The sequence below is a fragment of the Leuresthes tenuis genome, unplaced genomic scaffold, assembly GCF_036924035.1.
Source record: "Leuresthes tenuis unplaced genomic scaffold, fLeuTen1.0.hap1 SCAF_18, whole genome shotgun sequence".
Taxonomy (NCBI): Eukaryota; Metazoa; Chordata; class Actinopteri; order Atheriniformes; family Atherinopsidae; genus Leuresthes; species Leuresthes tenuis.
In genome coordinates this window covers 22,853,162-22,866,538 of record NW_027325372.1, presented here as the reverse complement: position 1 = coordinate 22,866,538, position 13,377 = coordinate 22,853,162, and the positions used below count along the sequence as shown (strand labels likewise).

The window sequence follows — 13,377 nt, the reverse complement described above, 5'->3', positions numbered from 1 at the left end:
AAGAGATTTTGGACAACTTAATGCTCCCAACTTGTCCAACATCAGTGTCTGATCTCACAAATGTGCTTCTGCTCCCAAGCTCGAGCTAATAATGATGAACAACATTCCTCTTCTCCCTCTCCAGACTTTTATAAAGAATAGCTACGTCTGCAAACAGAATACGATACATTGACCACAGACTCAGCAACATATCTACTCATAAAGGCCCGTCACAATATTTATGAATCTGGTGATAAAACTGGCAAGCTATTAGCACACCAAGCCTGCCAAGCTGCTACCTCTCGCCTTATACCGAAGATTCATGATAGAAAAGGCGAGATTGTGACCAATCAATCGGAGATTAACAATGTCTTTAAACAGTATTACAAAGACCTGTATTGCTCTGAACAAGACGTCAATACTCCAAAATTTGAGACCGTGTTTGATAATCATTCTTTTCCATCTATCCCCCTTGAATCTAATTCAGCTCTTGGAGGATATATTTAAATCCCAGAAATTGTGCAAGTTATTAAGTCATTAAAAAACAATAAAACGCCTGGGCCGGATGGCTTCACCTCAGACTTTTATAAAAAGACTTTTATAAAGACAATCTGAATTGTCCCCATTACCTGTTTAATGAGTCCTTGACATCCGGTCAGCTTCCACCTACTCACCTAATCCACTCCAGTGTGCTTCATATCGTCCCATCTCCTTACTAAATGTTGACTATAAAATTCTATCCAAAATCTTAGCTTTGAGACTGGAAAAGTTAGTGCCAGAAATAATACATACAGGTCAAACAGGTTTTATTTTAAATAGACACTCTAGTTCTAATTTAAGAATAATTCTTAATATTGTGTACTCTCATTCAACTTCTGTGCCTAAAATGGTGATCTCACTCGATGCCGAAAAGGTGTTCGATTGAGTTGAGTGGACCTACTTGTTTTCAACACTCAGAAAATTTGGATTTGATGAAGCCTTTATATCCTGGATAAAACTTTTATACGCTAAACCCTGGGCTGGTGTAATCACCAATGGCCAGCAGTCTGAATATTTCTCCTTAGGTAGAGTCAACCGACAAGACTGCCCTCTGTCGCCCCTCCTCTTTGCCATTGTGATAGTCTTTAGCCATTGCCCTTCGGCAATCTCACGGCTTTTCAGGGATAGTGAGGTGGACGAACTCAGAAATTATCCCTCTATACCAATGACTTGTTATTGTACACTTCTAACCCAATTATTTCATCCATCCATCCATCTATCCATCATCTACAGCTTTTCCGGGGGTTGGGTCGCGAGGGCAGCAGCTTGAGCACAGAAACTCAGACATCCCTGTCCCCGGCCACTTCCTCCAGCTCTTCCGGGGGCACCCTGAGGCATTCCCAGGCTAGCCGAGAGACATAGTCTCTCTAACGTGTCCTCGGTCTTCCCCAGGGTCTCCTCCCAGTGGGTCGTGCCCAGAACACCTCACCATCCTAACCAGATGCCCGAGTCACCTCATCTGGCTCCTCTCGATGTGGAGGAGCAGCGTCTCTACTCCGAGCCCCTCCCGGATGACCGAGCTTCCCACCCTATCTCTAAGGGAGAGCCCAGACACCCTGCGGAGGAAGCCCATTTCTGCCGCTTGTATTCACAATCTTGTTCTTTCGGTCACTACCCACACCTCGTGGCCATAAGTGAGGGTAGGAACATAGATTGACTAGTAAATCGAGCACACAACACTGCGGATGCTGCACCGATCCGCCTGTCAATCTCCCGCTCCATTCGTCCCTCACTCCTGAACAAGACCCACGAGCTACTTGAACTCCTCCACTTGGGGAAGGATCTCATTCCTGACCCGGAGAGGGCATTCCACCCTTTTATTTCAATAATTTCCAATTATTTCAGTTCCTTCTATTGTCCACACCCTAAATCAGTTTGGTAAAATATCTGGCTACAAAATTAATCTTCAGAAGAGTGAAATATTTCCTCTCAATCAAGCTGCCTCACAAATTTCCCCATCACACTTTCAATTCAATGTGGTTGAGAAAGGATTTAAACGTCTAGGAGTACAAATCCCTCAGACATTTTCTCTTCTATTCATAAAGAACTTTGGCATGCTCTTGGAGAAGTGTAAGCAAGATATAGCAAGATGGTCCAGCTTACCTCTCTCTATAGTTGGTTGCATCAATCTTATTAAAATGATTGTGTTGCCAACGTTTCTTTACCTTTTTCAAAACATACCGATTCTGATTTGGAAAATGTTTTATTAAACTTTGGACCAGTGCATAGCTTCCCTCATCTGGAATGGTAATTCACACAGGATTAAAAGAAAATCTCTTGAAAGACCTAAGAGACTAGCTGGTCTGGCCTTGCCCAACTTTATCCACTATTATTGGGCCTGTAATATCCAGAAAATGTTGTTCTGGTCAGAGGACTACCGCCCTGACAGGAGTGAGAACTGTATACACCGTGAGTGTGCAGGCTGCCTAGTTCACCTTGCCTCAGTCATTTGCGCTCCATTCCCTCCAACTCCACTGAACCATTTATTTTCCAACCAAGTTGTCTTCAATTCATAAAATTATGGTCACAATTTAGAAAACATTTCAACCTGTCCATAATGTCAATTTGTTTGCCAATTGTCAGTAGCTACAGTTTTCTACCCTTTACACTGGACTCTGCCTTTAACACTTGGAGGACAAAAGACATTACTTCTGTCTTAAGTCTCTTTCTTCAGAGCAAATTCAGATAATTTTCACAACTCTCTGCGATGTTTGACCTGCCGAAATCCCACCTTTACAGATATCTCCAAATAAGACATTTTGTGCCGAAAAACTTCCTTTCCGAATTTGACTTTAGATAATGCTATTGACAATCTTCTCTCTTTGTTTGATTTCTGTTCTTTATAATCATATTTGCGACACCTAGTATACACCTCTTCCCTCAGTGCTAGTACACTGGTCTATATAGAGCCAAACTGGCCAAGACTTTTCCTGATGTTGAGCACACGTTGTAAAAGTCAACCAGCTGATCACATACACATGTTCTCCATATCTTAGAACATACTGGGCAGATATTTTTCAGGCCTATTCTACAATGTGTGGTGTGACTATCCCCCCCAAACCCAATATGTGTAATTTTTGACTTCACTGATGAAACTGAAATGTTTTTAATTTTGGCACTTTTACTCTTCCATAGAAATGTAGAAAATAGAATTATGTCAAAATGATCAAAGTACAAGAGTCAAAAGAAACTTAACGTCCAAAATATGTCGATGATGAGTATCAACCAGCTGCTCTATTCAGAAACACTCTATTCAGAGTCTGACTTGATGTGCGTGTGTGTGTGTGTGTGTGTGTGTGTGTGTGTGTGTGTGTGTATGTGCCAGACCGTCAGGACCTGGAAGAGCCCTCAAAAATAGATAAGCTTCAGGAGCCACTGCTGGAAGCTCTGAAAATCTATGTCAGAAAACGCCGGCCAAGTAAACCGCACATGTTCCCCAAAACTCTGATGAAGATCACAGACCTGCGCAGCATCAGTGCTAAAGGTAAGAAGGGGACATGAAGAAAAAGGTTCAAATCTGCTGCAGGTGGGGGGATTATTTGTTAGTGGCATACCCCGATCAGCCATAACATTATGATCACCCACCTAATATTAAATAAGTTCCACTTTTGATGCCAAAACAACCCTGACTTGTCAAGACATGGATCTCATTTGCCTCTAACGTTCTGCTGCAGTATCTGGTATCAAGATATCAATAGCAGATCCTTTAAAACTTTTAAGTTGCAACAGGGACATTCCCTTGATGTTTGTCCAGGACACCCCATAGATGCTCAATTGTATTAAGATCTGGATAATTTCAAGGTCAAGTCAACGCCTCAGTCGTTTTCCTAAAACCATTTTTCAAACATTTTTGTAATGCAGCAGGGGATATTGTCGTGCTGATAGAGGTCACTGTTATCAGTAACTATGTTTATGTGGGTTGCACGAGTCGAAATAATGTTTTCAGAAATTGCAGAGGACAAGGTTTTCCAACAAGCCAAAGCATTACACTGGCCCCCATCAACTTATATTATTCCCATAGTGTATCCTGGTGTCATGTTCTTGTTAGGGTCTGTGGTTCTTTGGATTTTGGTCTTGATTTGGCTGTGTTCAGTTTCACTATTATTCAGTTTCTATTATTATTATGATTTAGTCCTTGATCATCATTAGGAATTATTCTGTTATTTTGTTTTGTCTTCATTTGTGCTTTGATTACTTTTTGGTTGCTCTCTGTTCTTGGTTTTTGTTTATGCTCAGTTTGTTTGTGTTCTTGAGTTATTGGTTTGTTTTCAGGTTTTCTTCATTCTGTATTCTAATCTTTAGTTTGCTTTTTAAGCTGCTTTCATGTTTTGTCTTTATTCATTTTGGTTTGAGTCTTGTCTTAGTTTTGTTTCTAGTTCCACATTCTCACTCTTAGCTTTCCTCAGTTCCCTCCTGTCTGGTTATTAGATCCACTACCTTCACCTATCTGTATTATCCTCAGCTCTTCTCATTCACCAATCACTATCCTCTGTATTTAAGCTCCCTTAGTCCTTATCAGATCCTTGCTAGCACAATCACTTGCTCCATTTCACGTTTCACGTTTAATCTTCGAGTCTAGTTCTGGTCAGTTTTCTCTCTTCTGGGTTTTTTTTCAGCATTTTGTTTTTTGTTCTCTCAATTTTAGTTTGTATGCATTTCCGGCTCGGCCGCGCTTTTTATACTGCTTTGGTTTAAAATAAATCTAGTTAAGTTCACCATCATTCTGTTCTCACCATCTGCTGGTCTGCATTTGGGTTCTTGATCTACATTCTCCCGTAAATTGTAACAGTTATCTTATTAAGACCAGATGTAATAGTCTCAATGCCTTTTTTCATAATTTTTTTTTAAACCCTTATTTACAGATGTGATAACATCATTATGTACAACATGTACGAAAGGTAGTAAGTAGTAAGTTAGAAAGTATGGTAGTTCAGAATTCATGGTTATCTTCCAGGAGCAGAACGGGTTATCTCTCTTAAGATGGAGATTCCAGGTTCCATGCCACCACTCATCCAGGAGATGCTGGAGAATTCTGAGGGCCAAGATGGTAAGAGCAGCTGCAGCACTTCAGCTGAAGCTGGGGCAAGTCCTAGCAACAAAGGAAGCCCGAAGGAGAACATCGCTGCGCTTGAGTCACCGGAGCCCTTGGAAACCAAGGCTGCCCAGCAATGATCCCTAGGAAGTGCCCAATGGTTCCTCTGAAACTCTAACTATCATTTGCACAAAAAAGAACAGCTAGCAAGGGGCTGACCCCCTATAACCACTCTACCCCGACTCCTTTGCTTGAGATTATGTTAACTCAAAATCCTCCTATTTTTTTCTCCTATTTACACTAACTTTTCTCTTTGAAAAGAAAACGTTAACATGAAGGACTCAAAGGATGAGTACTTTGTCTAAAATTCTGATTGAGCTCTTATTTGGTGTGGCGTCTCTGGGGACCATGACAATAAGGATGTGGTCCTCGCAAACTGCAAGAATGATAATTCTCAGGTCTCCTGTGTAGATTCTTACCTGCATGACGGGAGTTTGATAAGTAGTTTCTCTTGCGATCTCCCTGTTTCTCTGTCATCTCTTGTATTGTTGGTAGACATACATACATTGTACATACCATTGTATGGCTAGGTCTCTGTTTCTATGATGAATTTTGTGGTGCTTTTTTTCATTGTCTTGAATATTATCTTAGAGCAAAACATTGAGGTTTGAAGCAGGACTATTCCAAGTCCTTCAAAATGTTATTTAGAATGTTATTGCAGATAGATATTATGGAAGTCGAATGTTTTATATTTGTCTTTTAGAACATTTCTTGGTTCAGGTTTCTACATGAATGAGTGTACATCCACACCGCCAGAATGCAAAGCTTCTCTGCAACAGCTGAGTGTCTCCAGCTGTTTCCTCAAGGAGGGAAGCGCAACAGCAGAAGCCTTTGATACACACTCATCAGACTGGCAGCATCTGCTTCACTTTCTAGTCTAGACATCAGTTGCGCAGATTACATTTAGAAGAGATTCCATAAAATCAAATAATTTTGGGGCTGTCTCACCTCAGTAAGTCAGCTAAACCAATGATTAAAAAAATACAGTGAAATTAGGCTGCTTATAGATAGAAATTTTTCTGCAGCTGGCTGCAATGATATAGCATCTATTTCCTTTACACTGTAATTCAGCTTGACAAAGATTCCACTTTGACATTGTCGCACTATCATGTTCAATTATAATGCTCATTTGCCCTGAAAATATGTTTCTTGGAGTTTCAAGTTACTTCTTATTGGGGTCAGCTTTTTCACTGATTTGAAGAACATTTCTGGATTCTATAATCTTAGTTCTACAAACATAATCTTGTTTATGGGGAAACCTACAAAAAAAGGGGGGATCTAAGTCAACCAGTAATTAAACAAATTCACTGAAACAGACATGATGTATCCAGATAAATGTGTCCTGAATGGTAGACTGGGCTTTGACTATATTAAGCATCAACATCTCCTTGTTGGACAGTTGCCTTAAGTCAAAATCAAAGTTTAACAGCAGTTTATGAGGCTAAGATGGTAAATTTAAAACATGTTACATTACACAAAAGCTGACTCTTATGAGCTTATGAGGAATGTTAAATTTTTTTCTGATATGCTAATTATACCAAGTTAGATTCTAAGTCTCCAGAAGTAATTGTTAAGTAGCCCTAAAGCAGGATTTGCACATATGCATTTCAGGCATTAATGGCCTTGCTTATCTTTAACTTTAAATGGGCTGATAATTTCTCTTTTTCTGAATCACTGTCTTTTGCTTAACTTTTTACATAGCAGAGTAGGACCCAACCAATTAAGTCATCTGACTGATCGTGTCTGATGTTTTCAGCAGTTAAAACATCAAGCTTGTCCATCATCAAGCCCTTTAGACTTTAAAGAAACTTTTGTTACTAGCAAAGCCTGGCACAGACTCCACTGTAATACTGTATTCATCTTGGCTTGGATTTTAGTATCTTACTAAACTGTGATATTGTTCACAACTTGCCAGATAGTCTAACTTCATGCGTTTCTTTTAAATGTATTTTCAGTAAGTTACACTATATTGCCAAAAGTATTAACTCAATCCCATCCAAATAATTAATGAATCACGGTTCTTCATCTGGCGATCTGATGGACGAGTCTGGGTTTGGCGGTTGCCAAGAGAACGGTATTTGTCTGACTACATTATGCCAAGTGTGAAGGAGGGATTATGGTGTGGAGTTGTTTTTCAAGAGCTGTGCTTGGCCCCATAGTTCCAGTGAAAGGAACTCTGAATGCTTCAGCATATCAAGAGATTTTGGACAACTTCATGCTCCCAACTTTGTGGAAACAGTTTGGAGGTGGCACCTTTCTGTTCCAACATGACTGTGCATCAGTGCACAAAACAAGGTCCATAAAGACAGGTCTTCTTGTCCAACATCAGTGTCTGACCTCACAAATGCACTTCTTGAATAATGGTCAAAAATTCCCATAAACACAAGAGTTTAAGCTGTTATAGCTGCAAAGGGTGGGCCAACGTCATATTAAACCCTATGGATTAAGAATAGGATGTCACTTAAGTTCATATGCATGTAAAGGCAGATGAGCAAATACTTTTGGCAATATAATGTATGTGGCTGTGTTCAATACTAAGTAGCTACCTTGGTGGTTGCAAATGTATGATAACCGATTCAAATAGAAAAAAAAAAAGTAAAAATAACAACAAAGAACACTCACAATATTAGAAACCATAGCTTACCTTCAACTCCTTTGTTGTTTTGTGTACTTGAAGTAATTCCTTCTCAGTTATCTAGCATTTATCCATACAGTCTGACTATGGTCTACAGCAACCTCAACTTTTCAGAGAAGAATGCCTGAATGTCTGCCTAATAAGTGTATATCTACCACTAACAGCATAATACTTCAGACCGCTCACAAGTTCTGTTATGACCTTATGAACAGAACACCACATCTTGCTTTTCCCTCCCTTTTCAGAAGTGTCTTGTTTGAACCAGTAAAACTAGGGGCAATGCAATCCTTAAACACTCTGAGGACCAAGCAGTTTGGGTTGGAATGATTGTATGCTAATGCAGAACGCACACTGTAGCATAGGATCTATGAATCCACTCCAAATGTTAATCTTTCTCTTCAGACTTGATAGTGTAAGCTATACTTAATGACACAAAAGGAGATTCCAGATGACCTTTCACCCCTCCCAAGAAGAGCAGCTGAGAGAAGATTCTCTTTGGACAGTTGATTCAGCTGAGCTGTTAATCCAACTGGCAGGGAGGTGGCAAAGTGTGTGTCACATTGGATGATGTATTCCTGTTGAAGGTAAAACAAAAGTCACATTACGAAACTCATCTGCATTTCATCCCGGCTTGGAAATACATATCATAAGGGAAGTCAGAGCTGTTTTGTCTTTTTTTCTTTTGTCTTAGCATGTTTGAATGTGAATAATGTCATGGAGTCTGTCAGAAGAATGATATGCAGTGTTGAGGAGTACTTATATATTTTTCAATGTAACATCTGAAATGTTCTCTCTGTCTTGCTCTCCTGGTGAGAGATGAAGGGACAAACCTTGTTTTTTTTTTTTTCATTAAGCTGGAAAACTTCACAGCTGAAGAATGTCCACATAAACACCTGAAGCGTCAGGCCAGCCATCAGGCTCCTGAACACAGCAGGAGGTTTTAACTGTTCCTTTACGAAACAACTTTACAATCCTACTATACTCTTATTAATTTCCGCTGAATGTTTTACTGACATAACTGTAATGCTCTACTATCTAGCTCACTGCAGAGATGTTATATAAATGGTGTGTGCTTTGCATTCCATTTGGCAGCTCTATTGTCTTTGTAACATCAACTAATCCAAAAAATAAAAGGAACTGGACAGCTCAGCTGATCTGAGCATCCAGGTCATACAACAAACATATTAAGGACAATTAGAAGAGAGACTTATGAATGGGAGAAATGGACAACCAAGTCACCTCAAACACAGTCAATGATTTGTTCCGTTTGTTCAATGTTAAGTAGCAGAGCTGACTCTTCCCTCCTCAGCCAAGAACCCAAACAACTGTCGTCAAACAATCAAATTCAATCAACTAACAGCGACTTGGTGAACTAATCTGTAGGGGTGTGACCGATATGGGGGTTTGACACAACTGATAGTAAATTTATCAGCTATAGGTTAAAAAAATGTGCCAATAATAAGTCTAACCTAAAGTATTTACACAACTGTCCCATGCCCATAATTTAAACCAGCACTAACCAATATTTTTTATGTTAATTAGTGAAAGATATGACACATCAATGAAGAATTCTCATTCAAGGCAGTGTTTTGGTTTTACTGCATACAACTTTACGGGTTGTGTTCAGTTTCACTTTGCACAAAAAAAGAATGTGCCATACAAAATTTAAATGAAATAAGAGTTTAAAGGAGACGGGACATTTTTGATGTCCTGCTTCCATCCCAGCCAAATGAACATTTTGGAGTGTCATGGCCACGCACTTGGCATTTTCAATGCTTTTCTCCCAATAGCTAATAATGTGCTCTTAGCTCTTAGCTATAACACTGAGTGCTTTCAAACCATAGAAAACTTTTTGAATAAACCTCTCTTCCTGGAGGAAGTTCCCTTTGTTTTGCAAACACCACACGAACTGCAGCTGACTGTACTTTGTAGAACTCCTTTTATTTTGTTTTAATCTATTTTTAACTCCTACTTCAGCTTAGGAGCTTTACCACATGTGAAATGTGATTAGTCCAGCTTACTCAACTATACACTGATTGGTTAAAAAGTTTAGTAAGTTTAGGATGATTGGTTTAATGTTCTAATGTAGCACTGGAACCTGCCATTATAATATAAAGAGTTTTAAAAATTCATAAAAAATATATATATATTCCCACGTAAACAACAGCTCTTAATACTGTTTTCTTAAACCTTAAAGAGGAATTGTTTACAGTGAAGCTCGGGTTTACTGAGTCAATATCTGCAGAGGAAATATGTGATTTTGATACATCTACTAACCTGGCAGTTGTCACACCGTAATGAAGTGCGGGCCCCAGTGCGGTCACAGAGTCAGGGGAACAAGAACTCTTAGTTCAAACAAAAGTTTATTGGTTAACAGAAAATCTCACACAGAGGAAAAACCTGGCCTGGTGAGCAGGGAAGTCGGCCTGCAGGACCGGAACAAAAAACCAAGGTAATCCAAGAACTGAAAATAATCCACAAAACACCAAGGGTCAGGATCCAGGTCGTGAACCAAACAGGCATAACAAATACATTAACACACGAGCAAAGAAAGGCAGAGAAGACCAGGTATTTAAACTAACGGGGCAATCAAGGGAAGATGGAACACAGGTGAGTTACGAACCAGGTGTCACAGCTGTGGCTGTGACAGTACCCCCCCTCCGACGATCGCCTTTAGGCGGCCCACCAGGCTTGTTAGGGTGGGTTCTGTAGAAGTCGGTGATGAGGGCATGGTCCAGAATAAATCGACGTGGAACCCAAGAACGCTCCTCCGGCCCATAACCCTCCCAGTCAACCAAATACTGGAAACCCCTGCCACGACGTCTGACATTCAGAATCCGATTAACTGAGTAAGCAGGATGGCCATCCACGACCAGGGGGGGAGGAGGAGGTTCAGCTGGAGGACCAAGTGCACAAGATGTGACTGGCTTTAAGAGGGACACATGAAACGTGGGGTGTACCTTAAGGGAGTCTGGGAGCTTAAGGCGCACAGCCGAGGGATTAATGATTCTGACCACTGGAAAAGGACCAATGAAACGAGGGGCCAGCTTACGGGAATCTACCTGCAAAGGCAGGTCCCTGGTGGATAACCACACCATCTGCCCAGGCTGATAATTAGGAGCGGGCGAACGCCGACGGTCCGCCAACAGTCGGTTCCGGGCAGCGGACCTAACTAAAGCAGCCCGAGCCTCCCGCCACACTCTGCGAACTCGTCGCAAGTGTTCCTGAACAGAAGGGACGGACACATCATCCTCCTGGGAAGGGAACAAAGGGGGTTGAAAACCAGACATTACCATGAATGGCGACATACCAGTAGCAGATGTGGAGAGACTGTTATGAGCATACTCCACCCACGATAGCTGAACACTCCAGGAGGATGGGTTACGTGCACACACACATCTTAAAGCGGCCTCCAGGTCCTGGTTGGCCCGTTCTGTCTTGCCGTTCGACTGAGGATGGTACCCAGACGATAGACTAACCCTCGCCCCCAATGCGCCACAGAACGCTCGCCAAACCTGGGAAGAAAACTGGGGTCCCCGATCAGAAACGATGTCCATGGGGATACCATGGAGACGAAAAACATGATGAACCAAGAGCTCAGCAGTCTCCAGAGCAGAAGGGAGCTTCGACAGTGGTACAAAATGCACAGCCTTAGAAAAACGATCGACAATAGTAAGGATGACAGAGTTACCTGCAGAAGGATGTAGACCAGAGACAAAATCCACCACGATGTGAGACCGGCCTTGAGGGAATGGCAAGCCAGCGGGCCGTTGGTGCGAGGCCTTCCCTCGGGCACAGACGGAGCACGCTGCCACAAACTGATTGGTGTCACGGACCAGCGTGGGCCACCAGAACCGCTGTCGGATAAGCTCAAGTGTGCGTGCCGCCCCAGGATGGCAGGCCAATCTGAAGGAGTGCCCCCACTGCAGCACCTGAGACCTAACGTTCTCGGGAACGAACAAAGAGTTAGGTGGTCCGATCTCTGGACGGGGACAACGGGAAAAGGCCCTCTTAACCTGCTGCTCAACCTCCCAATGGACCGCTCCCACAAAACAGCTTGGAGGGAGCACAGGCTCAGAGGGATCAGTCAATGGCTGTCTCTCTGTCTGACGGGAAAGGGCATCAGGTTTTAAATTACGGGAACCAGGTCTATAAGAGAGAGTAAAATTAAATCTGCCTAAAAAAAGTGCCCATCTGGCCTGTCGAGAATTGAGACGTTTGGCTTGCTGAAGGTAGGCCAAGTTCTTATGGTCCGTCCAAACCACAAATGGAATTTCTGCTCCCTCCAGCCAGTGTCTCCACTCCTCTAATGCCAGAACGACTGCTAAAAGCTCCCGGTTACCCACATCATAGTTGCGCTCAGCTGAAGACAGCCGGCGAGAAAAATAAGCACACGGATGCAACTTCTGTTGTGAGATCTGCGAAAGCACTGCTCCCACACCACTGTCAGAGGCATCCACCTCCACTATGAACTGCTTAGAGGTATCAGGGTGGATGAGAACAGGCGCAGAGGAAAACAGCTCTTTAAGTCTTGAGAATGCCTGGGCAGCTTCAGAGGTCCAGGTAAAAGGGCTGGAGGTGGAGGTAAGTTGGGTGAGTGGAGCAGCCACCTTACTAAAATTCCTAATAAAGCGCCGGTAAAAATTAGCAAAACTAAGGAAACGCTGAAGTTGCTTGCGGTTCTCAGGTACTGGCCACTCAACCACCGCCCTTACCTTGGCTGGATCAGAGCGAATCTGACCTCTTTCAATGACAAAGCCCAAAAAAGAGACTGACTGGACATGAAACTCGCATTTCTCAGCCTTGACAAATAATCTGTTCTCAAGCAATCTTTGGAGAACTAACCTGACATGCCAGACCAGGTATTTAAACTAACGGGGCAATCAAGGGAAGATGGAACACAGGTGAGTTACGAACCAGGTGTCACAGCCACAGCTGTGACAGCAGTGATATTATTTCATATCTGCGGTGAAAAAGCACTGGAATATATGTTGCCCTTTATGAAGCTCACAAATCCCCCAAACGCTCAGAGAGCACTTAGAATGGTTTGATTTTTGGCATAAACCTGCAAAGTAAGTAGCATTGAAAACACAAACATACCCATCAGTTAGTCCTGTTTGCTGCAAAGCAAATAATTTTGTGGTTTAAAAGGGATGCTGTCTACATATTTTCACTCTCAACTTGTCACATGCAAGTGCTTGGTCAGGAGTCTTAGCAACAGTTATCATTACACTAGGTATCCTTTAACTGTCATTTTTTGACACACAGGGAACTTCTCTATTAGAGCCACATCTTTCAAAATGTACTTCTGCATCCATATCTGATGCCTCAGCAAACACTGACATGGGGAATGACATGGTAATGCTTTCGAAGTGCAAGACTGTTTTTCTCAAATCCCTTGTTTTATTATTTGCTTCATCATTTTCATTTTAGTCTTTACACTCATTCATTCTAGTAATACTTTGTTTGTTGTTAAAAATATTTATTTATGGGTTTGAAATAAAAATTACTCAGAATGAGGCCAAGATGATGGTTCAGCATTAAAATGTTGAATTTTAAGAACTAACTTCGATAAGATTTCCGAAGTTGCAATGCTGACATGTGCACAGACAATCGAGTCACCAGATTAGTC

The 13,377-nt window shown here is 41.7% G+C and overlaps 2 protein-coding genes across 2 annotated transcripts in view; one reads left to right on the top strand and one right to left on the bottom strand.

The window, feature by feature from the left end:
• Positions 1–6,758, top strand: part of LOC140275173 (retinoic acid receptor beta-like) — a 155,934-nt gene extending 149,176 nt beyond the window's left edge. Inside the window, exons 7-8 of the mRNA XM_072370584.1 lie at positions 3,344–3,502; positions 4,973–6,758. Coding sequence (XP_072226685.1) covers positions 3,344–3,502; positions 4,973–5,190 — 377 coding nt within the window. The 3' untranslated portion in view covers positions 5,191–6,758. The remainder of the gene's footprint in view (positions 1–3,343; positions 3,503–4,972) is intronic.
• top2b (DNA topoisomerase II beta) overlaps positions 1–13,377 on the bottom strand; it is a 505,727-nt gene that overhangs the window by 440,242 nt on the left and 52,108 nt on the right. The gene's annotated exons all lie outside the window — the stretch shown is intronic.